Raw genomic sequence first — 27,124 nt, forward strand, 5'->3', positions numbered from 1 at the left:
CCTTTCTCTCCAAATATCATGTAGTTTATATTCCATTGCCATCTCAAAAAAGGATTTATTTTATTTTTCTTTTTGCTTTCATCGTCCATTTTTTATCCACTATTGCATTATAATCCCCAATTAAGCAAATATTTTCATATTCTAATTAGTTTATTTTGTTGTGTAATTTCCTATAGAATTCCTCTTGTTTCTGATTTGGTGCATATATGACTATTAATAATATCGGTTTTTCTGTTGTGTCTAATTCAATCATTAGCATCCTGCCTCCTTCATCAGAGTAGACTTCTTTGGAGTTTATTTTTTCCTTTATATAGGTTGCTGTCTCTCTTTTTTTTTAATCTGCCAGTGCTGTATATAATTTCCCTAGTTTTTTGTTTTCCAATTCCTATGTTCCCTTTTAATATGCACTTCCTGTATACAGGTTATATCTACCTTCAGTTTCTTAAGTTTATTAAACATCTGCGTTCTTTTTTGGCGCGTTCAGTCCATTCAAGTTTATCGAAATAATTATTATTTCCTAGTCCATCTTTAGATGGCGTGTTTTTTGTTGCTTCTGGTTTGTATCTTGCTTTTCCCTCTCGTGCCTTCCTTTTCTGCTCTCTTTCTTGCCTCTGTTCTTCTTTCCTGTTTCTTTACTTGTCTTCTGATGTTTCTTCCTCTTGACTTCTACTTTCTAGGTCCTCTTTATTTCCTTGTTCTTCTTCCTCTGTGCAGTATTTTTCATAAAATTCCTGCGCTTCTTCTATATTCTCTATCTTATATCTTTTTCCTTGCCAAGATACCAGTACCCCCTCTGGTACCAACCATCTGTACGTTATTCTGGTTTTATTTAACTGATTTGTTAAAAATTGATAGTGTCTAGGTTGTTCATGAATTCTCCGTGGAATCTGTTCAAGTGTGGTCAACTCTTTTCCCTGAAATGTAATCATCCCTTCTCTGGTTTTTTTGTACACTTCATCTCTAGTTGTTTTTTTGGCAAATTTTACATGCACTTCCCTCGGGAGCCTATGTCTTCTGGCATAATTAGTATGCACACGGTAAGCTTCATCGATGTCCCCTCTCAACTCTTGTTCTTTTCTCTGTAGAATTTCGGTGAAGATTTCAATCATTTTTCCTTGCAGGTCTTCTTCCTTCTCTTCCGGTATGTTTTGGAATCTTAGATAGAATGCAGCTCTTTCATTTTCAAGTCGGATTATTGATAATTCTAATTCTTTATTAACTTATCTATATTCCAGGTCCATTTTTTCCATCTTCTGATCTGTTTGTTCTATTTTTGTTTCCATGTTCTGGATTTTCTGTTCATTGATTGTTAAGGCATTCTGTATTTTTTCAATTTTGTCATCCACGTTTTCGATATTTCATTTCAATTCTCCCATTTCATTTTTCATTTCTTCATGATTCCTCCTTGTCTCTTTATGATTTGTAGCCGTCTTGGCTTTTTGTCAATGTCTCGTGTATCATCTGGAGCATCAATTGCATACTCTGCATTGTTAGTGCTGGTCCCGTTGTTCCTGCCATCGTTCCACCTTTCTCCAGCCCCAATGTGCTCTCAATTGATCTTTGATTTGAGGAGGGGAGTGTTGCAGAAATCATATTGGGTGTAGTTTTTTTCACTAACTTTACTGAATTGCCATTTTTATCCCCTTATTTATCCTTGCCCACAATTGCATATAAATTTTACTTCTACTTTATCAGCAATATCAATGGTATCAATAATTATACATCTCAATATTTAACAATAATTAACCTTCCTTAATATCACGTTTCAATATCTAAACATTCCTATGTATTATTCTATTCTGTTTTTGATCCTTAATTATTATATATCATAGAGTTATATATCACACTGTTATACAAATAGATGTCTCTCAATTGTATCAGTTATGCAGGTATTTAATTCTAGTAATTAGTTTCTCTCTATGTATATATATCAGCTTATGTCACCGTTGGTTTTCTTGCATCAGACTTCATGGTTCAAATTTATAATCCACTAGATGTCACCCTCTCCTCAGTATCACTGTTAGTGTCAATCAGTTAATACAACAAGTCCAACGGCAAAGGAAAATAAAGGGGGGTGGGTAAAGACGCCCTTTAATAGTTCCAAAACAGTTCTCTCTCTACTGTCTCTGGTACCGTACCAAGTTCTGAGGAGAATAAATACCATATACTTGTAAGTTCAACTATTCTTTGGGAAAAACAAAACAGTAGAAGGAAGAGCAAGAAGAAAAAAGTCAACAACCAACTCGACTGTTAAACAATCCTTTCTGTGCTTTCCAAGTCTTCTCAGTAGTTAACTATGTTCTACTCCTGTTGTCCATGCCGGGTTTTCATTCTCACTGTGACCACTTTCCTTCAAGTTATTCAGGCTGTCAATTCCAACTCAGTGTCTATGCTCTCACTGCTTTTCAGCAAAAATCTGAACTGCAAAAACAGAATCCTTCCCAGAGCCTCTTTCTTTCCAGCTCACCCTCTCTGCCAATTTTGCGTTGTCCTCTTCTTCTTTGGGTTGTCAATAATAGTAACAGATGTCTCAATTTCAACTGCTTTCTCCCTCTGCTTCCTTCTTATGCAGTCGCCATCGCTCCGGTCCTGACCAAGTGGCAGGATAAATCCTCGTCCATTTAGTGGGTTTCTCCTACCCGCTGGGGGATTTGCCTTAGCACTCCAGCATCTTCAGAGTTTCCCCCTTAAACTGCTGGTCCCTTCAGGATCCACAGCGCTCAGAAATGAGCCCAAACGAAGAAGTTAGAGTTAAAGGTTAGGAGAACTCCCGATCCTTAGCTCCAAGCATGATGACATCACCACAGGAAGTGGAGCTTTATATAGGCTCATTATCTCATTATCTCTATCTGGTAGGAATGTTGAATGAGCCTCTGGCAGGTTTCTTTGTTAGCAGCTTGATTTTTTCTTTTCTGGGAGCCTTATGAGCTTTTATTTGGGGGGGGGGATTGCTTCCCACAGCGGGAAGGGAGAAAGAAGGAATGAAAGAAAGATAGTACGGCAATTTAGGGCTAGAAGTCTACTCTAAGGTCATCTAGGCCAACCCCCTGCTGCAACAAGAAACCTTACTTGGTCTGGATTATTTTGGTGCCTCTAACAGAGAGGAAAATAGCCGGAAAGGAGAAGGAGTTCACTAGGACAAAGCTGCCCTGCAGAGGAAGGCAGAGACATTTCTTGACTTATGACTACAATTGAGCCCAAAATTTTGGTTGCTAAGCAAGAGCATTGTTAAGTGAGCTTCACTACATTCTACAAGTTGGCTACCCAGTCACATGTCCACCAAGCCACGCCCACAAAATAGGTCACTCCCATAGAATAGGTAGTAAAAAATTTGAAACCCATCCCTGGGCAGGACCATGTATAATTTTCAACTAATGGGAAGTCATTGATCCTTTTCATTCAGCTTTGGTCAGACGGACACCATTTCAAATTATATATTTAGCACAACACTTATAGTATTCAGAGAATTTGGAACATGCCTAAAGAATAATCATGAGTATGATTAACAGTTTAGAAACATATGTCCTATGAAGAAAGATGTAAAGTACTGCAGTGGTGGGTTTCAATTTATTTTATTACCAGTTCGCTTGTGCACACGCTTGCGCAACACTTCTGCTCATGCACAGAAGCATTCAGGTGGGTGGCAGAACCTCCCGCCACTGCCACTACTGGTTCGCCCGATCCGGGGAGAACCGGCAGAAACCCATCTCTGAAGTACTGGATATATGAGTCTTTGATAAGAGATGACTGGTAGGGAGACATGCTAATACTTTTATCTGCTTTAGAGATTATCATATCACATAAGAGTAGTTAATCAATTAATTAATTTGGATTTCTGCGCTGAGCATGAAGTAGAACTCAACTGTTTAAATGTTACATTTTCTGTTTTTTATAAAAGCCTTCAAGGTACTTCTGGTTAATGGCAAATCTAGGATGAATGTAATGTCTAGTATTTCCCTAATATCAGATGAGTTTATTTAATTTGAAGATGTTGCATATTTCCATTTGTCACTTTAGGCTGCAAAAGATGTAAGGGGGCTTGTGTTTTGACCCTGTTTTTTTCCAGAAGCCAAAGGATTTGTTTACAGTCAACCTGTTGTTAGATTTACATTTTTATGAATTCGTACAGTAATGCTGTGAGAAGCATATAAACAGGATATGGGGGTAATAAATTTCCCTCAGTTTCCCACCAGCAGGTATTCAGAAGCTGCTGCCTTTGATTCTTCAGTAGTATCCTGCGATCATAACTAACTATCACTGATAGATTCATCCAGAGTGAATTTGTCAGCTTTCCCCCCTAAAATTCCTATAATTACATCTTGCAACAAGATTTAGCTCATCTATAATATTAAGAAGGCGATCAAACCCATCAGTCCTAGAGGAGATCAACCCTGACTGCTCTTTAGGAGGCCAGGTCCTGAAGATGAAACTAATGAGAAGCAAGGACTCACTGGAGAAGAGCCTAATGCTGGAAACGATTAAGGGCAAAAGAAGAAGGGGACGACAGAGAATGAGGTGGCTGGATGGAGTCACTGAAGTGGGAGGCGTGAGCTTAAATGGACTCCAGATGATGGTAGAGGACAGAAAGGCCTGGAGGAATGTTGTCCATGGGGTCACGATGGGTTGGACACAACTTCACAACTAACAACAATATAATATTAAGAAAACGCATTATTGTGCTACGTATAGGAATATATAGCATCAAAAGCAAATGGTGTGAGTGCTTGTATTTTTAGGCAGTGGTTCTCTGTAGGAATTACTTGTGATTTTTTTTTTTAATAGAATCTCTCTGTTAGATCGTGGGAACAGGCAGACTCAGGCTTCAGTAATAACAGCTCTTTATTAATGACTCAGAATCCAGCAAAGACCCTGTCTGGCAACAGCCCTTTTGTACCGCTCAGACAGGGCCACTGACCAATCAGGTTTGAATGAGTTCCTGCTGGTAACAGTGGACCTGAGTGAAAACTACTTACAAGGCTATTTACATGTAGATTACTCCAAGTACTTAACACTCTCTGTTGACATTTTTATACAACTGCGGTAACTTGATTTTTCTAAAAAAGAAAAATGTTGGTGCAAAGTATGTAAAGTGACACAAGATAAACTGTGCTTGATGGCTTTTTTCTCTGTATAGAACAAGGTGGTTTTATTTGATTACTGTTTTTCAGGCTTTCTCTTCGGGGCAGTATAGTTTCATTAGATGCAGACTTTGATGAAGAAAAAGAAAATTTGCTACAGCAGCTAGAGGAGGTAAAAGAACAGTTCATGCTACTGAGTATGGAAATGATGGATAATGGAAATAAGGAATACTGGTCATGGCCCTCAGTGCCTATTTCTTAAAACCCTATTTTTGTACTGATTAACTATTTTGTGGGTAGAGGCCAGGGTAGTTCTGCCCCATCCTTTCATTGAAGTGAGCAGTATAGGAGCTTCTTTTATATGTAACTATGTGCACATAACTGGTTGCTAACAGAAACTTTTGCTTAATGAAAGCTTCAATATCAATCCATTGCATGCAATAATGTGTATTTCTTAACATTATCTTCCAACTTCATTCTTGAAATATAGACATATAGGTGAATAATTGTCATGGTTTCTGCAACCAAAAATACTAATGGTGTTTAGAAAAATCAGTGGGGAAATAATATCCATACTATTGCTGCTAATGTATGAATTGACTCTAATTTCATTTACCTGAGTAGAACTAAATTAATTTAAGAGTAATATTCGGTGAAATTAAGCAGACGTTAAGTCCTCCCTGTGCCTGATTTCATTTTTTTACACTTAATCTAAGTAAATAAATAACTGCTATATCTTGGTCCTTATACACACCAGGTGCACTTTTAGAAAATAAAGAAAGATTAAAGCAACAACCTAAAACTTTGTTTTGATCTATATAAAATGTGTGTGTGTGTGTGTGTGTGTGTGTGTGTGTGTCTGTCTGTCTGTCTGTCTGTCTGTCTGTGTTCCAGCATAACTCTGGAACACCTTGAGCAATTTCAACCAAACTTGGTACACAGATGACTTACTTTCTGGAAACAAATCCTGTGGGGGTAGCACACCCCTAACATCTCTCAGGGTGTGTGTTCTGTTAAGATACACCTTGTTGTGCTTTAAAATGGCTTCTACTGTACAGCCATAAAATGGCTTCTACTGTACAGTGCAGTGGAGTTGCCATGGTAACGGCTTCACGGTACTCCATAAAGGAGCTCCCTCTAGTAAATGGGAAAATCCAACATTAGAAATTACGTTTGGTCTGGACATTTCCCCCCTATAAATAAATATCCGAGCAACGCCGGGTTATCAGCTAGTTAGGGATAAAGAACAACTCAGTTTGCATTTTCTTTTGTGATTGGCCTACCCATCAATGCAACCATTTTGAAAGAGTTAGGGTTAGGATTATGGATAGGAACAAAACTATCTGTAAAATTTCCAATATACTCCAAACCCTAATCCTAAGCCTTGCTCCATCAGTTTGAATCGTTTGCATTAGATGCTTTGTTACATTGCTGTTGCTATTTTGGCTTTTTGTAGTGAGATTGATTCTCAATACCCTTCAAGAAAACCAAAAAGTGACTGATTTCAGCCAAGAAAATTAATTCTATAATCAAATTATTTTTTCCCATAAAAATCAATATTTTTCTTGCTCCTTTCAAATTAAAATATGCATTGATACTTTCACTCCCATATCAACTACATAATGAGATATTTATTTTTAGTGGCTTTACAAACATGGATAGTCAAACTATGTCAAATAAAATGACAGGAATAAAATTAATAATGAAATTATCTGCTAATAATGTCATGCTAACAATTATTCAACATATCAGAATGAAACTGATTTTAAATTTATTTTTACTGAATTTTATTAAACCATATATCCTTTCAAAGTCTACAAAATTAGTTTCATATATCTTAACTGTGACAAGATTTGATATGCTTCTTAGTGGTAAGGCTGTTTGATTCCTCCCTTAGAAGGATGGCTAAACAAATTGTGGGAGTATTCTTTGATGTCCAGAATAATTACATAATTTAAAAATAAAACTGATATAGAATTCAATTTTAACTGGAAACTATTCTGTATTATGACTTAATACATGGATTTGTACCTCATTCAAAATTAGGTTTTTTTCTATGTAAGGAATCTATATTTTAACTTCAAGGGATGTTCCAATTAAAATAGATTCTCAGTATTGATTTGGTTTATTACAGCTTATAATTTTAGTCAGTTATTTGTACTGTATTAACCATGGTTCTTAATGTGTATTCTTAGCTTAAAATTTGATAGTGTTTTTACCTTTTAAAATTAGTACAAGCATTCTTTGTAATTCCTAAATTTAACAGAATAGCAGAATTAGAAAGGATCGTGGAAATTGATAGTCCAACCCCTTACAGGAGATCCTATACCATTTCAAACAAATGGTTGTCCAATCTCTCCTTAAAAACTTACATTGTTGGAGCACCCATAAAGTCTGGAGACAAGCTATTTCATAATTAATTATTCTGTCAGGAAAATTCTAGGTTGGTTCTCTACTTGATTAGTTTCCATCCATTGCTTCTTGTCCTGCCTTCAGGTGCTATGGAGAATAGGCCGATCCCTCCTTAAATATTGGAACACTGTTTTTTTATTGGCCGATTTCTTCAGTGTACAACTGTCCAAAACAGTAAAATTAGGAAAATAGGTAATATTACGTCTAATGTATGAAAATGTGTACTACCCAGAGTCATCAAAGAAATTGGACAAACTTAAAACTTTCAGTTGAAAAACGTTTTTAAACAACTAAGTTTAAAAATCTATTTCTAAATTGAAATGTTTCTAAAACATTGTGACGTGTGGCTGTGATGTTGAGTTAAAATTACTTGATTGATTGAATTTTTGATTGATTGATAGAGAAAGCTTGATGTTGCTGAATTAGAAATGGGAGGCTGTGAGTTCTAGTCTGCCCATAATGGCGTGTTAAATCACTCTTACCTAGTCAAATTTACATCATAGGTTTGAAGTTGTGGGGCGTTTTACTACCTTTTAATCATCTATGTTACATCAGATGCAGATACCTTTGTAAAGAAATACGGTATTTTTAATGTATTGATGTTTAATTTGTACATATATAAAAGTGGATTAATTTAAAACTTAAATGGTTTATTGACCAATATCTTTTTCAGTGGGTAAGACCTGCTTTAATCATATTTTATAATCCTTTGAAAGTCATAAGAATATCATGATGTTTTTAGAACCATTAAGCTTTTTAATTAAATAAATCATTCTGGGATTTTTTTTAGATTGACCGGAAACTGAAAGAACTTCAGGAAGTCTATCAAAAAGTCAAAGAGGAAAATGATACTCTTACTACACAATACCAAATGTTAATAAGTGAAGAAAATGCTTTTCGTTCAGAAAGAGACAAACTAGCAGCAGAGTACGTTAATCCATCAACTTGTTTTTAATTCCATAATACTTAAAATTATAATCCAAACAGCCCACATCTCAATCGCATGATAACCTAAGTAGGATCTCACCAAAGTACAAGGAGTGTTATTTTTAAAAAAACCTGTATGTCTGAAGTTATCAAAAATATTTTAGCATAATTATTTTAGAACACTTCATATATCCATCTTGTTCAAGGAAAAAAAAAACCTTTGTTCAAATTATCCAGGGTTATATTAAGTGAGTCAGTAATTCAATCTAAGCAAACACTCCTACTTTCTATTACGAAACATATATATCCTATAATTACCCTGTTTCCCCAAAAATAAGACATCCCAGGATATTGAGCCCAATTGGGCTTTTGAGAGCATGCGCTAAAATAAGCCCTCCCCCTAAAATAAGCTCTCCCTGAAAATATTTAAATGCCTGTGCAGCTGGTCCCTGCCATTTCCTAGGGGAGGGGGGAACATGCCCCATGCGCCCCACATGCACCTGCCATCCATGTGGAATGGTGTCACAGAGGCTGCTCCTGTAAACCCTAGGTACTGTGCCCCTTCTCTTAGTGGTGGCCACAATAAAGCGGCAGACCCAGTGATGCTAGGGCTGGCAAGAGTGCCAAAAATAAGGCCAAGCGCTTATTTAGGGGGTCAAAAGAAAATAAGACCCTGTCTTATTTTGAGGGAAACACAGTATAATCTTATTGTTATATTTTGATAATTTTTATAATTTTAAAATGTTTTAATGTTAAATTAATTATGATTTTAATGTTAATTTTAGAGAATTAATTAATATAGAACATTTCTGTCCATAGCAATCAAAATCAATAGGGTTATCAGTGCATGTAACATAGATGTTTCTGCGGGTAAGATTATCAACTTTGCTGTCAAGCAAAACCAAGCATGTAATAGTGAGTGCCATACCATGTGCACTAATCAAACAGGGAGCAAGGAAGTAGGTGCAGTCAGGCACAACATGTAGACAGTAAACATAGGGTCCATCAAAATGGACTCAAATGTTTATACACCAATCCACAAAGTATGAGGAATAAATGGTGAATTAGAAATTCAAGTAAATGAGGGCAGATATGATATTACTGCAATTATGGAAACCTGGTGGGATGAATCCACAAATGGAACATTCAGCTAGAGGGATTTAAATTATTTAAAAGAAATAGACCCAATAAGAGGAGGTGGAGTGCACTATATGTAAGAAATAACTACATCTCTATAGAAATAGAGCACAAAAATGATGAAAGTTATTTGAATGAATTTGGGTCAATATTAAAGGGGGAGAAAATGACATTACCATAGTGTATACTACAGGCCACCCAACCAAACAGAGGAAATAGCTGATTTTTTTGCTAATCAGCTAAGGTATGTAGGAAGCACATCACAGTAGTAATGGGGTATTTTAACTACCCTGACATCCAACAGGTTTCTAACAAACCTAGCAGACAACTTTGTTTCCCAAAAAGGAGAGAAGGGAACAAGGGGATCAGCCATATTGGACTTAATTCTTACTAACAGAGATGAAATGATAGGAGGTGTTGAAGCTACAGGAACGTTGGAGGGAAGTGATCATGCAGTATTGGAATTCAACATTATGCACTCACAAGCAATAGAACAAAGTCAAACTAGAGTATTAGACTTTAAGAGAGCTAATTTCAATAAACTTAGAGAGAGCTTGGGAAGGATTCCATGGATGAGAATCCTCAAGGGGAAAATAACTCAAGAAGCTTGGGAAAAGTTGAAAAGTGTGCTTTTAAAAAATCCCAGTCTAGCACAATACCAATGAAGAAGAAAAATAACAGCTGTCAAAAGAAACAAGCATGGCTGCATAAAGAACTCTCTGACAAATAGAAAGACAAAAAGGACAAGTATAAAAAGTGGAAAGGGGGGCATATAACTAAGGCGGAATATCAGCAAATAGCCCAAGCCTGCAAAAATGAAGTGAGGAAAGCTAAGGGTCCCAATGAACACAGGCTTGTGACAAAAGTAAAAAATAACAAAAAAGCTTCTTCCAACATGTTAAAAACAAGAAAAAAGTCAAGGAAACAATTGGTCCATTGCTGGGAGAAAGTGACCAGAAGGTGACAAGCAATAGGAAGAAAGCAGAACAACTTAACTCGTTTTTTGCATCCGTCTTTACACAAAGAGAAAAAATAGTCTAACCTATCAAAAACAGCACCACAAAAAACAGATTAGGAACACAAGTTATAATAAGGAAGAAAATGGTAAGTGAGCACCTGTCTACCCCAGGCAAGTTCAAATCACCAAGGATTACACCCCAAGGTTCTGAAGGAACTGGCAGATGAGATCTCAGAATCACTGAATTATATATCTTTCAAATATCCTGGAGCACCGGGAAACTGCCAGAGGACTGGAAAAGAGCTGATATAGTTTCCATCTTCAAAAAAGGGGAAAAAAAATAGATCCAGGAACTACAGACCCATCAGCCAGACCTCAATACCAGGGAAGATTCTGGAAAAGATAATCAAGCAATGAATCAGTGAATATCTAGAAGCAAAGAAAGTAATAACCAAAAGCCAACATAGGTTTGTCAAAAACAGATCATGCCAGACTAATCTTATTGCATTCTTTGACAAAGTGACAAAATTAGTGGACCAGAGGAATGCTGTTGATATAATTTACTTGGACTTCAGTAAAGCATTTGATAAAGTAGACCATGATCATCTACTTGATAAAATAGAAAAAAATGTGGGTTAGACAGCATCACCACCAGATGGATTCATAACTGGCTGACCAACCATACTCAAAGTGTAATCTTCAATGGAACTGCATCTACATGGACGGAAGTATGCAGTGGGGTATCCCAAGGCTCTGTTTAGACCCAGTTCTCTTCAACATCTTCCTCAATGATTTGGACAAGGGGATAGATGGGGAACTCATCAAATTTGCAGATGGCACCAAGATGGCAGGAATAGCCAACACTCCAGAAGATAGGCTTACGATACAGAAGGACCTTGACAGACTTACACATTAGGCGCTATCTAACAAAATGAAATTTAATGGTGCAAAAGGTAAGGTTCTACATTTAGGCAATGGACAGGTACAGTATATGTGGTATCTTGCTCAATAGTGGTAACTGTAAGAGGAATCCTAGTGGACAACCATTTAAATATGTGCCAGCAGTGTGCACAGCTGCCAGAAAAGCCAATACGGTTCTAGGCTGCATAAACAGAGAGATAGAATCAAGATCACATGAAGTGTTAATATCACTTTATAATGCCTTGGTAAGGCCGCACTTGGAATACTGCATCCAAGTTTGGTTGCCACAATGTAAAGAAGATGTGGAGACTCTAGAAAGAGTGCAGAGAAGAGCAACAAAATGGTTAGGGGACTGGAGGCTAAAATATGAAGAACAGTTGCAGGAACTGGGTATGTCTAGTTTAAAGAAAAGAAGGACTATGGGAGACATAATAAAAGTGTTCCAATATCTCAGGGATTGCTACAAAGAAGAGGGAGTCAAGCTATTCTCCAAAGCACCTGAGGGTAGGACAAGAAGCAATGGGTGGAAACGAATCAAGGAGAGAAGCAACTTAGAACTGAGGAGAAATTTCCTGACAGTTAGAATAATCAATCAGTGGAACAACTTGCCTGCAGAAATTTTGAATGCTCCAACACTGGAAGTTTTTAAGAAGATATTGGATAACCATTTGTTTGAAGTGGTGTAGGATTTCCTGCCTAAGCAGGGGTTGGACTATAAGACCTCCAAGGTCCCTTCTAACTGTTATTCTGATTATATTGTACACCACACAGAGCCCCTCTCTTAAGAAATAAGAAATATAAACATTTATTATAGAAAATATAAATAAATAAATAAACAAGTAAATCCTATGAGCCATGGTGGCGGAATTGGTTAGAATGCAGTATCCACAGCTAGGAATTCAGTGCTGACCATTGGATTTGGATTTGGATTTTATTCAATTTGTAGGCCGCCCTATTTCCCAGAGGGACTCAGGGCGGCTGAACAAAGCCAAGGGAGGGGAAATTACAAAAAGTGAGACAAAGACAAACAGACAATACAAACAGTTTAAAAGCACAACAGACACAGCAAATTCGAGTGGAGGGGGGGAACTCAACCCCAGGCTTGCTGGGACAGCCAGGTCTTCACGGCCGTCTGGAAGGCCTGAAGGGTGGAGAGGGTCCGAATCTCCATGGGGAGCTTGTTCCAAAGGGCCGGGGCAGCCACAGAGAAGGCCCTCCTCCAACCAGCTCAAAGTTGACTCAGCCTTCCTTCCTATCAAGGTCAGTAAAATGAGACCCAGATTGTTGGGAGCGATATGCTGACATGAACCACCCAGAGAATGCTGTAAAGTACTTTGGAACTGTATATACCATATTTTTTGGAGTATAAGACACACTTCCATGAGTTTCATTTTTGGGCTCCGCCCATCCCATTTTCAGCCCATTCCAGGCAGCGGGGATAGGCACCGGCGATCTCCCAGCCTGGAACAGCTGATAGGAGATATTCCAAGAGGCTGATCCAACCGCCAATCAGCTGCTCATGTTAAATTAGGCTGTGCTGAAGATGACCACACTGTTTGCTGTTTGCTGCAAGGAGGCAAAGTGCTGGGAGGCAGAGGCAGATTTTTTTTCTTGTTTCTTCCCCAAAATCTAGGTGTGTCTTATACTTCAGAGCGTCTTATAGTCTGAAAAATATGGTAAGTTCTGTTGTCATTGCTAACTATACTTAACATTCAACCAGCAACAGTATCTTGTTAATGTTGGCTGATTCCAAAAAGCTAAGAATCAAACCTGGTTAATATTTGATAGGATATTCACGAAATTCCAGGTCTGTAAGCTAAATTGGAATGCCAAAGGACATCCTGGAGGAAGCCAGTGGCAAGCTACTTTCATATAGTAATCTAGAAGATACTTGGATTATCCCATGTGATTATGGGCAATCTTTACCGTTTAAATAGTTTTTACATGGAAATTGATTCCCAGAAGAAAACTCTGTTCTCCATAATATTTTTTTTTCAAAATGGGCTACTGGTAATTCCAAGTTAATGTGTTCTAACTGTTGAATTTTGTTAATCAAACTGTTAGTTAAAGATGGCCCTGAAGGCAGAGTTGTTGAGTCCGAACAACAATAACTGTCTCCAGTAGGAACTGGTAGTACAACTGCTAAATGATTTCATCTGAGTCCTTCTTCCTTGTAATAATACCGTATTTTTCGGAGTATAAGACACACCTTTTCCCCTCAAAAAAGAGGCTGAAAATCTGGGTGCGTCTTATACACTGAATACAGCATTTGTTGCCTCCCGAAACCCCAGCCCCTTCACCAAAATGACCATGCATAGCCTTACGAAGGCTTTCAGAAAGCTCCTGGGGCTAAGGAGGACAGAAATGAGCAAAAATGGTCTATTTTTTTGCTCAGTTTTGCACCCACAGGCCCCCAGGAGCACTTACAAACCTCCTAAAGGCTATCCATGCCCTTTAAAAAAAAGTCCTGTTTTTGTGAAAAACGGCCCGTTTTTGGGAGGGTTACAGAGTGCAAATTTTTATTTGATTTTATTTGCCTCTTCAAAACCTTGGTGCGTCTTATACTCCTGTGCGTCTTATATTCAAAAAAAATATGGTATGTACTTGAAAACATTCTATGAATTGGAAAAAGGATCCTTCATGGAAATCTATGCTAGGCTACCTGAACAAGTATAATAGAAAATCATGATTTTGACATTCTGTACCCTGTGGCCTTGTCATTTTGTAATTAGTTAATAAAAAATATGAGAAAAACCCTTCCTTTTACCTGTTCCTATTGTATGAACAAATTAGCCTCTGTTCTCTCAGATTTTAAATATTTTTATTGGAATAATTCTTTTCTTAATCTCAGTTTTTATCTATACATCGGAAAGCTACCCTAGAAAAGTACATTTTCATGATTGGCTAGCCATTTGTTTAATAAAATGTAAACATTAAAAAAATTATATATGTGTTTGTGTGTTATATAAATATTTAATTGTCTCACTTTTTCAAACAGATTTGAAAAGTTATCCAATTGGCTCACAGAAAAGCTTGACTATGTGGCAAAGCGTGTGATAGAAACAAAAAGTGCACAGGAGGAGATGGATGACATGCAGGATATATATGAGTAAGTTATTTCATATTTACAAAACATCTTGCTGAAAAGTGATTTTGTAACACTGTAACAAGAACTGATATACTGTAACTAAGGGTAAAGATTTGCAAACCAAGTTGTTATAAAACTAGATGAAAGTTCAGGCAAAAGTATAATTTAGTTTCATGTAGGTGAAATAAATGTTCAGTTTACAAGATTGTGTGCAAGGGGTTCCAGATAAAATATACATTCTTCTTTTACTTGAAATCAGGAAATATACATTTGATTCTTAATTGCTTTTTTTTAAAAAATTGCTGGTTGGTTGTAAGTATGAAAAATGCAAAACAACACTGTATTATATCACACATATTGCATCATTATATATTGCTGCAGATAAAATGAGATTTCAACATTTTTATTGAAAAAGAAAGATATTCTACATTCTATCCATCTATCTAAGGATCCAACTTTGGATATCTCATTGCTACCAGTTAATGAACAGTTGCATTTACCATGAAGGACTTTAGTCAGACAGCTGACAAATTAGGCAGACAGTATATGTATATGAAGAATAAAACGTATATTTCCTGATTATTCTAAATCAGAGGTGGGCTATCTATTGCTCCTATGTCTCTCAAGCAGCTCTTCAGCACTTTTCTTAGTAACACCTACTATATTTTTTGGAGTATAAGATGCACCAAGGTTTTGAAGAGGCAATTTAAAAAAAAAAAAGGTTTTGCACTCTGCAAACCTCCCAAAAACGGCCCTGGTTCCCCCCGAAAAAAGGCATTAATAGCCTTTAAGAGGCTTGCAAAGTGATCCTAGGGAATGCCCCCCCCCAAAAAACGAGCAAAAAATGGCCCATTTTTCACAAAAACAGAACCATTTCATAGGTCTGCGACTAAAAAGCTGTTTGATTATTTTCATCTAATTTCCATGTATTTTGGTGTGCTGAAAACAAATAAAATATTGAAAAAACTCCTAAACGTCATGATTTGCCACAGCGTGCAAAAGTGTCTTCAAATTTATCATTTTTTTTTATTTTTGGTATTTCTTTTATATTATGGGTTTTTAACCAAATTTAAAGTCCAGATTACTATTAATTAATACACATAAGTGCATTTAAGATATAAAATGCCAAAAAAACCTTAAAGGGTTTGTCCGAGTTATGTAGAAAAAATATAGCACTGTAAATCTGATGGTCAGCAATATATACATAAGCTAAGCAAGTTTTAAGTCTGTGCTTCTAATGGTAGAAGGGATTAATCTTTCCTGAAGAATCCAGTGGGAGGGAGATACAGGGCAGATAGCAGCATCTCCAGTCAGTGCAGGGGGCATGGCCAGCACTGTGACGCCTCGTGTACAGACACAGAGCTGATCTCTCCTGCATGCCACACTTGTGCACGAATCATCATCAGGTTCTTGGTTCCAAGCTGTTCACACTTTTTCATCGCAATTCATGTTAGCTCGTCATTCTTCAACCTTATGTTATGGCTCTGCAAAAGTGTATTAATTCGCTAGACAGTTTCTGTTTCATCTGTGGTGAATATACAGTGTTGAAGCAACAGCAGAATATTTGTGAAAAAGATATACTTTGCATACTTTGGACTAAAAATTGGAGATCAAGATAAAGTTTGGGCATCTCATAAAGTGTGCAAACGGTGTGTTGAGGACCTCCGAAACTGGTTCAAGGGTAAGAAAAAATCTTAACGTTATGGGATTCCTATGGTATGGCGAGAGCAAAAGAACCATAGTGATGACTGTTACTTTTGTTAATGCGATATGAAAAGGTTTAATTCCAAATGGAAGCATTCCATTTCATACCCCAATCTTCACTCAGCAATTCGTCCCATCCCCCATGGCACAGATATACCAGTACCCAAGCCCCCTGCTACCTTGGAAGAGATACCTAGCTCCGATGAAGGTGAAGTCATACCTGAACCAGATGATGAAACAAGTTCTGACTTTGAAGATGATACAAGACCAAAATTATTTTCTCAGGAGGAGATGAATGATTTGGTAAGAGACTTGAATCTTCCCAAAGATGCCGCTGAGTTACTCGGATCAAGGCTGAAAAGCAGGAATTTATTGTTGCCAGGATTGTCATCTTCATGGTTTAGACATTGTGAAAAGGAGTTCGTTCCTTACTTCGCCCAGGAAGACAAGTTGGTTTATTGCATCGATGTCGAAGGTCTGATGGGTCAATTTAAAATCCAATATGATTCAGAACAATGGCGTCTTTTTATAGATTCTTCAAAAAGAAGTCTCACAGCAGTTTTACTCCACAACGGTTTTTATGCTTCCATACCTGTTTGTCATTCCGTACACTTGAAGGAAACCTACGAGAACTTGGAATTGGTTCTTCGTAAACTTAAATATGAAGACCATGGTTGGCAAGTGTGTAGGGACTTGAAGGTCTTGTGCATGCTGCTTGGGCAACAAGCTGGGTATACCAAATACCCTTGTTTTCTGTGTCTATGGGACAGTTGAAACCAACAAAATCACTGGATCAAAAAGAGTTGGCAGCCGAAGGTGCTAACAGTTGATGAAAAAAATGTCCTCCAAAAAACTTTGGTACCTTCCCATAAATTTCTTCTACCACCTTTCCACATAAAATTGGGATTGATGAAGCAATTCGTAAAATCACTTCCAAGAGATGGAGAATGCTTCAAATACTTGATCACCAAGTTTCCATGCCTGTCGGAGGCAAAATTGAAGGAAGGTGTGTTCGTCAGACCAGACATTAGAAGGCTTATAGTTGATCAAGAGTTTGTCAATACCATGACGGATCCTCAAAAAGAAGGGTGGATTGCATTTAAAGAAGTCGTACAGAAATTTTTAGGCAATAACAAAGATCCTCACTACAAAAAGATTGTCGGAAGAATGCTGAAAGTATTTCAAGCTTTAGGTTGCCTGATGAGTTTGAAAGTGCATTTCCTCCAGTCCCACCTTGACTACTTTCCTGAAAATTTGGGAGCTGTGAGTGAGGAACACGGTGAATGATTCCACCAAGCCATTAAAGAGATGGAAAGGAGATACCAGGGAAAATGGCGCATTACAATGATGGCAGACTACTGTTGGATGCTTCAGAGAGACATTCCAGATGCTACTCACAAGCGTAAATGCATCAAGAGGAGCCTCACAAGGAAGAAGAATCAAGTTTAGTGTGTGTAGGTGAGCTCATTTCAGTTCAAAAAAGGATTTTCATGAAAATATTGTAATAAAACTTTAATTTTATAAGTCTATTTCCATTTATTTTGAGGCATTGCCTTATTTAACATAGTTACTTAAATTGTCAGGAAACGTGATGTCCAATGAAAAAATGGAGGTCATTTTCAGCCTGTTTTTCACTTATTTCTACCCTCCCCAGCCCCAGGAGCTCTCTGAAAGCCTCCTACAGTCTCTGCACGGCCATTTTGGTGAAGTTGGGAGGCAAAAAATGCTGTATTCAGTCTATAAGAAGTACCCAGATTTTCAGCCTCTTTTTTGAGGGGAAAAGGTCCGTCTTATACTCCACAAAATACGATAGGTCCTAGGATTTAAATGCTAAGTTAAAGATATGGTGGTTATGAGAAGAATTTGAAAAATATTCTGACTAAACTGACTCACTGTAAGTTTGTCTCGGAAGTTAAAGTTTTTAAAATTATGTTTTTAATCCCTGACTAGCATTGGATGCCTTTCACAATTATGCATGGTTCTTGCTTCTTTGGTTTGCCAGGTACAGGGCTTAACAGATATTTTTGATCTTTCTACCTCTTAAATATGCGAAAACATAAAGTTGGAATTGAGGTACATTTTTCAAAAACAAAAACAGTTAACCTTCACTTCCTAAATTAACTCTATGCTTATTTTTCAAATTATTCTCATAACCACCATATCTGGTTGGGTTGCTTCTTATATAAATTGAGTTCCTCCCCCATCCTCCTTCCCACAGTCTCTCAGGATCAAGGAGAACTTCCTTAACATGCTCATTGGAAAAAAATGGGCTAAATGTCCAATTCCTAAGATTTTGTAACCTAAGCCTTTTTTCACCTCCTAAACCTGAGCTACAAAGATTTGTGAGAATCTAGCTTTCTTTGTTACAATTAGAGAGATTGATATGAACAGGAGATCAGCTATACCATAGTGACATAGTCTGTCTGAATCAAGTCACGTGAAGTGTTAATACCACTTTATAATGCCTTGGATCACGCTATATTGTAAAACTTTAAAAATATACTTCTTGTTTCAGCTCTACACATAAAGCTTATGCAAGAGAACTGGCAATTTTAGAAGAAACATTGAAAAAAGAAAGTGATAAAAGGTACAATATTGTGTGAAAATCGTTATGAATTAACAAGTAAAATTGGGGTCAATTGCTAGTATGGTAAAAAAAAGCATACATTTGCAATTCCCCACATATTGCCAAATAAATGCTATTTATATATGTATATATGTACTTACCTCCTTACTTTATTTGTATGCTCTCTGTCTTCTGAAAGCTTTGGGCAGCTAAGGATCAGAAAGATCACTAAGCAACCTTCCTTGTTAAAAAATAATGAACTGCCAAGTAGAACATGAAGTAAATTGAGCCTGTTTTGTTTCCAATTATGCACTTCAAAAATGGCTTCTGCAAAACTGAGTTTATCCAAACAATAATATGAGAGACAGAGTTTATCAAAAACAGAAACGGATCTATATTTAAATGGAGGGAATCCTGAGCCATGTCAGCACAATGCCTACACATCCAAGTGTGGCAGAATGTAGGCAAGATAATATTGGTTTGCAAGGTAGCTCTGAACTAGAGATCCTGGCTTGCCTGCAGCAGCATGAGCCTATTTGGGGCGAATGTCTTGATTGACTGAAGTCATAATACATGGTGGAGACTAATATTGTGGGTCTGTCTGTTGATGACCATGTCATATGAAAATAGTGACTTGGTGTGTTAGAGGAGTATAGTGTAAAGAGAATGAAAGAAAATACAAATAAAGTTTGTAAAACTAAGAGAAGCGGGTAAAGTGCATAGAACTCAGTGAAAGTGGTCAGATCATGTAGAATAGAGTTGATGAATGGAAGTGAAGGTGTAGATTTAGTTATGAACATACAATTAATTTTACATTGTTAAACACCACTTTGTTTACAGTGTATAGTGTACAGTTAAAATACAGGTAGTTCTCCAGTGCACTGCTCGGAGAGTCCAATGCTGGGTTAACACAGCCTATCTGCCCTTGGACTGAGTGACGTTTTTTAGTTGACCACGCCTCCCTTTGCCTCTGCATGCTCAGTTCGAAAACTCAGTCCGCCCGTTGGGACTGTTTTGGGAGAGCTCCAGTCTAAGGTCAGATAGGCTGGAAAGTTTCCCACTTTGGACCACGTTTGGCTTCTCATATTAGAGAAAACTATATCTGTTGCAAGAATTGGCTAAATTGATGCCTTTGAGGTTTGTTTCGCTTTAAGAGGGCACCCGGGCTTCCCTGAAGCTGCTGGTCGCAAGTGCTTCAGGGGAACTGTAACCCCTCGCCCAGCGGAGGCTGGCGAGTGGCAGGAGCAGCAGGGGAGGTGGCAGACCTGCCCCAACTGAGCACCAGAGGAAAATTCCCTCAAACGGAGGTTTGGGAGCCTGCAGGCCTTCTAGCTAGGGGCCATTCGGCTGCTCGACTCTGCCCGGCAACAGCAGCGACGGTTGGAACCTTCGCGCGCTTTTCAGGCTGTCAGGCAAAAAAGAGTGGGAGGAGGCTGCGTGCGCAGCCGCCGCCATTTTGGATCGCTTCAGAGCGTGTTGAGGAGAAGAGAACGTGTGGCTCGTGTGGAGAACTGATTCCCTCCAGCCTTACCTTTGGTGAAAGAAGGAGAAGCGGAGAGCCCAGACAGCCTCAGCAGAGCCTCAGCCAGCCCTCAGCGACCGCAGAACGCCGCAGGGAGGCTGGAGATTAGCCTGGGGAGCCAGCTAGTCTCTCCCTCCTGATTACAAAGCTAAGTCTCGGGGAACCGAGGGCGGTGGGAGGAAGGAATCCGACCCCCAGGCGGCCCTTCCCTCCTGAAGATTCTGCGAGCGCATTTGAACCTCCTCGGCCAGCGCGTGCCCATCCCAGCTCCGGCTATCTTCCAGGCCCCGTGGGTGACCTGAAATGGCAGAAGAATGCAAGGAGGCCTTAGGGCAGTGATGGCGAACCTATGACACGCGTGTCAGTGCTGACACGCGTAGCCATTTGGGGTGACACGCACAGGATTTCATGCGATTCATCCTCGGCTCCTGCACGGCCGCCGAGGATGAAAGAATCTGTGCTGGAGGAACGGGGGGGGGGAACGTGTGATCTCCCCCGCCCACACTCACTTACTGTATCGCCGCCACCCCTTTCTGAGCGCAGGGGCTGCTGGTAAGGTGTGCGTGCCATGCGCACACACGTCATCAGCACGGCGAGGGAGGACCCGCAGGAGAGGAGCGCGGGAACAGTGCGCGCCTCTCTCCAGTCAGGCCGGCACAGAGAGTCTACTCCTGGGACTGTCGGTTACGACCGCACCACAGCAGGGAACAGCGGAGTGCCAACGGGAATTGTGAGCGCCATTAGCAGCAACTATAAATTGCGCAAAATTATGTTTTTGTCGAAGTAACACACAACGCGAGTTATGCTCCATTTTTTGCCGATTTTTGACACACCACGCCAAAAAGGTTGCCCATCACTGCCTTAGGGGAACAGGCAGGGCCCTCCAGCTAGCCCAGCAAGCTGGATCCCTCTGTGAAAAAAGGCAAAGGGCACAAGGGCTCCAACGAAAGGTCTTCACCAGGAGCCACAGTGGATCCCAGGGAGGTTTCTAGGCCCCATCAGCCAGAACCTAGCCCGAACCATCGCAGCAGAGAGTCAGCTTCCCCTGATCATGAAGCCCAATCCCCTGGGGACAGTGAATTCTTGTCTGGGGATGATTACAGGTCCAGGGATCCGTCTCCAGAAGCTTCTTGGGGGTTAGCTCCTCCATTGGAGAGGAACGTGATTCTATTCAGGATTCCCAGTGTGAAAAGGGTGAATCCAGCTCAGGCAGGCCTAGCCATCGCAGGCCCAGCAAGCAGAAACTGAAGAGGGCTAAAGGCCCTGCTCTTTCTGATGAGATGAGGGAGGTAATTTCCTTAGCCTTTTCCCAAGAGATAGCTGAGGGCATTAAATGCAGGGGCTCTCGTAAGAGCAAGGCCCCAAAGGAAAAGCGTAGGCCTAAGGCCTCCACCTCCAAAGAGCCTGTATCCTCCTCTGCATCTTCCAGCCCATCTCACTCTGGGCTTTCAAGTTTGAGCAGGAGGAAGGGGAAAATTTCGTGCTTTCTGAAGACGAAAACATTACCCCTGACAAACCAGCCTTCACTGGCCTGTTTAAGCCGTCCTTATTCAAATCAATCTTACACAAAGCCATGACGGCTACAGAGTTAGGCCCACTTCCAGGCCTGAGGCTGCTCAGGTTTCTACATCCAAGGATCACAAGCTTGGCCTATTCAAAGAGACAGTAGAAACACCTGAGGTTATCCCTGTGCCTGACCTCTTTATGGACGCGGTGCAGCGCCAGTGGCTACAGCCAGGCACGCTGACCAACCCCAGTGGGGGGGGGGGTCAGGACACTATATGCCCTGGAAGGGAAAATGGAGGATATCCTGAATTTCCCTGAAGTAGATGCCCCAGTTGTGTCTCTAACTTCCAACTCAAACCTGCCAGCTGAGCTCCTAGAGGGATTAAGGCAGAAGATAAAAGGTCAGAAAAGGCGGGTCAGAAAACACACATGGCGTCTGCCTGGGCCATTAAGGCATCCACCTCTGCCTCTTTCTTTATCAGGGCCACCTTATTCTGGCTAGGCCAGCTCAGGTCTAGGCCACCACCCAGGAAGTCTAGATGGCGCCATGAGTTAACCAAAATTATTACTGCTGTTGAGTACTCGGCGGATGCCACCTTGACAGCAGCTAAATTCTCATCCAGGGCCCTCGCCTCCAATATCACTTCATGCCGCCTCCCATGGCTTAGACATTGGCAAGCCGAAATGAAAGCCAAATGGAAGCTGGCTTCGGCCCCATTTAAGGGAGGCCTTCTGTTTGGAGAGGCCCTGGACAAGTTTGTCACCGAAACCAAAGACAAAAGCAAGATCCTTCCTGCAACCCTTAAAAGGGGTGACCGGAAAGGGGCAGGGTCCTTTCGTAAGAGACCTTACAGGAGTCAGGAAACAGGGCAATCCTCTCACCCTTCTTCCTACCAGAGACCCTTTCAGGCAGGGGGGGATAGGCACCAAGACAGATCCTTCGGTGCCCGTGCCAACCAACCCCAGTCTTCCTTTCGGAGACCATTCCGAGGAGGCGGAGACAACAGTGGTAGCTCCCGTCTCTCTCGTAAAGGAAAGTGACGGTCGCAGGAATCCCCCCATCGGGGGTCGACTACAGCTGTACGCCGACAGGTGGGAGGAGATAACATAAGACAAGTGGATCCTCAACACCATTCGAAGGGGCCTTGTTCTGGACTTTCTAACCTTTCCCCAGAGAAAGTTTCTTCGCTGTCCTACCCCCAGGAACCCAGAGAAGAGGGAGCACATGAGAGCAGAAATCCGCCATCTCCTAGAGATAGAGGCGATAGAGCCAGTCCCCAGGGATCAGCAGGGGAAGGGCTTCTATTCTATCCTCTTCCTTGTGCCCAAGAGTTCAGGGGGGTGGAGAGCCATTTTGGACCTCAAAGTCTAAATCAGCATTTGGCTTACAAGAGGTTCAAGATGCAATCACTTCACTCCATCCTGGACTGTGTGAGGGAGGGGGACTTATTGACATCAATAGATCTCAAAGAGGCCTACCTGCATGTCCCCATCCAGGTGGCCCACAGGTGGTTCCTGAGGTTCTGCTTGGAAGGGAAGCTTTTCCAATACAGGGCACTTCCCTTCGGGCTATCATCTGCGCCCAGAACATTTACCAAGATTCTGGCAGTGCTAGCGGCCCATCTCCGCAGTCATCCGGTTCGTCTGGAATGTTATTTGGACGACATAATTATTCATTCTCTCACCACCAAGCAGACACACCGCGATGTTTCTCTAACTGTGCAGACCCTGCAGCACCATGGCTTCTCTGTCAACATGGAGAAGAGCCAGTTCCGGCCATCCACCTGTATACAGCACCTGGGTGCAGTCACCAACTCCACCTCCTGCCAGGTATTTCTTTCTCCAGACCAGCTGTCCAACCTGAGATGCAGAGTGAAACACTGCAGCCTTGCCAGGTCGGTACCAATCATCCAGCTGTCCCAGCTCCTGGGGATAAGGATATCGTGCCTGAGGGTGGTTCCCTGGGCTCGTCTCCACGCCAGGGAGCTGCAGTGGTTCCTGTTACCCATGCAGAGGGCCAAGGCCAGCAACTCACACAGGCGAGTTCGGCTCCTGCGAAAGGTGATCCGGTCTCTGGCATGGTGGAGGTCCAAGGCAGTCAAGAAGGGCTGCTTGTTCAAGGAGCCGGGAAGACTAGTTGTCACCACGGACGCCAGTCTCCTGGGGTGGGGCGCCCACTGGCAGGGTCACCTAGCCCAAGGCCGATGGACTCAGAGGGAGGCTGCCCACAGCATCAATTGGCTGGAACTGAGGGCAGCTCGCCTCGCACTGAGAAGGTTCGCCACTCTAGTAAAAGGGGCTCATGTACTGTTAATGACAGACAATGTGGCGGCCAAAGCACATATAAACCGACAAGGGGGCACTCGATCAAAGGCCCTCATGCTTGAGGCGGAAGCTCTGGGCAGGTGGGCGGAACGTCATCTGGCTTCTCTCAGTGCTGATCACATCTCCGGCGTAAGCAACCGGGAAGCAGACTGGCTGAGTCGCCAGCGCATCAACCACTCGGAGTGGTGCCTGCACCCGGACCTGTTCCAGCAGATCGTGAGGAGATTCATCAAACCGCAAGTAGACCTGTTTGCCACACACAACAACACACATCTCCCACGCCTCTTCAGTCGCTACCACTCGCCCGAGGCGGAGGGAACAAACGTGACCTCAGGGACTACTGTATGCCTTCCCTCCACTTCTGCTCATTCCTCAGGTGGTGAACAAACTCCTTGCCGAAAGGGCAGACCTCATCCTGGTGGCTCCCTGCTGGCCCAGAAGGCCCTGGTACGCAGACCTGGTCAGTCTCTCAGTTCAGAGACCGTGGAGAATCCCTCGGGACCAAATCTCCCTCAGCCAGGGGGCCGTCATCCATCCAGAGCCCCAGTGGCTACAGCTAGCCATTTGGCACTTGAGGGGGAGCTCCTGAGGAAGCAGAAGTTCTCTGACCAGGTAATTCGAACAATCCAAGCGTCCAGGAGGCCTTCTACTACTAGAATCTACGATGCCACCTGGGCCGCATTCTCACAGTGGTGCAAGACTACAGACATAGAGGCCTCATCAGCCTCGATCCCTCAGACCCTAGACCTTTTGCAGGAGGGTCTAGATAAAGGACTTGCGGTCAGCACCCTTAGACGTCAGGTTGCGGCGCTGTCCACTATCCTGGCTAGGGGCTCCTCTCGCTCTCTGAGTCAGCATCCTCAGATCAAGAGCTTTCTCAAGGGAGCTGCGAACATCAGCCCCCCAGCTGTTCACAGGTATCCGTCATGGGACCTTCCATTTGTGCTTAAGGCTCTGGAAAAAGCCCCATTTGAGCCTTTGAGAAAGACCAGTCTGCGCCACCTCACCATCAAAACGGCCTTCCTGGTGGCCATTACATCCGCTCGCAGGGTATCCGAGCTGGCAGCCCTTTCTGTCAGGAAGAATATGGGCGCAGTTCATCCGGACAGAGTAATTCTGAGGCTTGATCCGTCCTTTACTCCGAAAATTAACTCTCTGTTTCACAGGACTCAAGAGATTATTTTGCCCAATTTCTGTCCCCATCCTTCTCACCCTAAGGAGCGTGAGTGGCACAAGTTGGACGTGAGACGAGCCGTGCGCACGTATGTAAAGAGGACAAAAGACCTCCGCTGTTCAGAGGCGTTTTTTGTCTCCTTCCTCCCTGTGTCCCTTGGCCACAAGGCCTCTTCTCACACGGTGGGTCGTTGGCTGCGCGCTTGCATTAAGCTGGCATATGAACACCAGGGCAAGACGGCTCCGAGGCGGATCACCGCACACTCCACTAGGAGCGCAGCAGCGTCTGTGGCCTGGGCAACCCAGGCTTCTATCCTTGACATTTGTAGAGTGGCCACATGGGCTTCCCCCACGGCCTTCATCAAAAACTATAAGATTGACACCTTTGCCTCAGCCAAAGCCTCTTTTGGCAGAAGAGTACTACAAAGAGTGGCTGAAATGCCAGAGGCTCCGGCGCTTCCCCACCCTGGGACTCAATAGCTTGGGCATGTCCCAGCATTGGACTCTCTGAGCAGTGCACTGGAGAAAGACCAAGCGCGCAGCCAACGTTGGCTTACCTGAACGGTCGTTCTCGGGGCACTGCGAGGAGAGTCCAAACCCACCCGGGTGTTTATTATATTGAACGATGTGACTGTATTGACTGTAACTGATTGCAGTACGGTTTCCTTCGTTTTCGAACTGAGCATGCAGAGGCAAAGGGAGGCGTGGTCAACTAAAAAACATCACTCAGTCCAAGGGCAGATAGGCTGTGTTAACCCAGCATTGGACTCTCCTCGCAGTGCCCCGAGAACGACCGTTCAGGTAAGCCAACGGTCTTTCTTGACTTACAATCACAGTTGAGCTCAAAATTTATGTTGTTAAGTGAGACATTTGTTAAGTGAGTTTTGCCCCATTTTACGACATTTCTTGCCAAAGTTGTTAAGTGAATCACTGCAGTTGTTAAGCTAATAACACCGTTAAGTGAATCTGGCTCCCCCATTGATTTTGTTGTCAAAAAGTCGCAAAAGGGGACGGTCATAAGTATGAGTCAGTTGCCAAGCATCTGGATTTTGATCACATGATCATGATGATGCTACACAAGTTGTAAGTGTGAAAAAAGGTCATAAGTCACTTTGTCAGTGCTGTTGTAACTTTGAATGGTCACTAAATGAACTGTTGTAAGTCGAAGACTACCTGTACTACTATTATTCAAGACATACACTGCAAAAATCATATAAAATCCCATATATGGGCGAATGGCATAATACAACATCTGAATTTCTGCTCCATGAGCTTAAGGCAAGGTGGAGTGTGTGTACCATTCTGATAGCATTTCTAATACACTTCTTTCTTCCCTGCGAAAAGAATAATGAAAACGTTTTGCTCACTATTGACCTATTGTTAACATGATGTCACTGTCTCTTTTCATTTATTCAGTAATTATGATTTTTTTTTCTCCTTTGCTACTAGAGAAATGCTTCAGATTGAACTTGACAAAATTACAGCCTTATATGAAAATTTACTGGAAGCCAATGAACTATTTCTGAGCGAGTCAAAGCAAACCCTTGAAACTATGAAAAAATCCTATAACAAGTTAAAAAAGGAGGTATAATACCTATTAGGGTACTGACACCAAATCACACTGTAATATATATAGATTTTCTACAGATGTGGCATTTTGGAGCTCTTTCATTCATAAAATGGAATCTTGTATCCTCTCTCATTTCAGTGTTGCTCACTGAATGGTACTAGGAAATACCCACCCCCACCCCTTTGTCTGTAGAGAGTACCTTGTGTTTATGCAGGGTTGAAAAAAACCTGTGGATGA

The 27,124-nt window shown here is 41.4% G+C and overlaps 1 protein-coding gene across 4 annotated transcripts in view; it reads left to right on the top strand.

The window, feature by feature from the left end:
• The window catches only part of CCDC175 (coiled-coil domain containing 175), a 62,014-nt gene that overhangs the window by 18,176 nt on the left and 16,714 nt on the right, over nucleotides 1-27,124 (top strand). For all 4 annotated transcript variants that reach the window (XM_087727711.1, XM_087727732.1, XM_087727716.1 and 1 more), the window contains exons 8-12: nucleotides 5,169-5,250; nucleotides 8,281-8,417; nucleotides 14,432-14,542; nucleotides 18,741-18,812; nucleotides 26,767-26,902. In XM_087727711.1, coding sequence (XP_087583837.1) covers nucleotides 5,169-5,250; nucleotides 8,281-8,417; nucleotides 14,432-14,542; nucleotides 18,741-18,812; nucleotides 26,767-26,902 — 538 coding nt within the window. The remainder of the gene's footprint in view (nucleotides 1-5,168; nucleotides 5,251-8,280; nucleotides 8,418-14,431; nucleotides 14,543-18,740; nucleotides 18,813-26,766; nucleotides 26,903-27,124) is intronic.

This window comes from Thamnophis sirtalis, unplaced genomic scaffold (genome assembly GCF_051295495.1).
Source record: "Thamnophis sirtalis isolate CommonGarterSnake01/CBP01778 unplaced genomic scaffold, rThaSir2_p1.2 scaffold_1, whole genome shotgun sequence".
In the NCBI taxonomy this organism is placed as follows: Eukaryota; Metazoa; Chordata; class Lepidosauria; order Squamata; family Natricidae; genus Thamnophis; species Thamnophis sirtalis.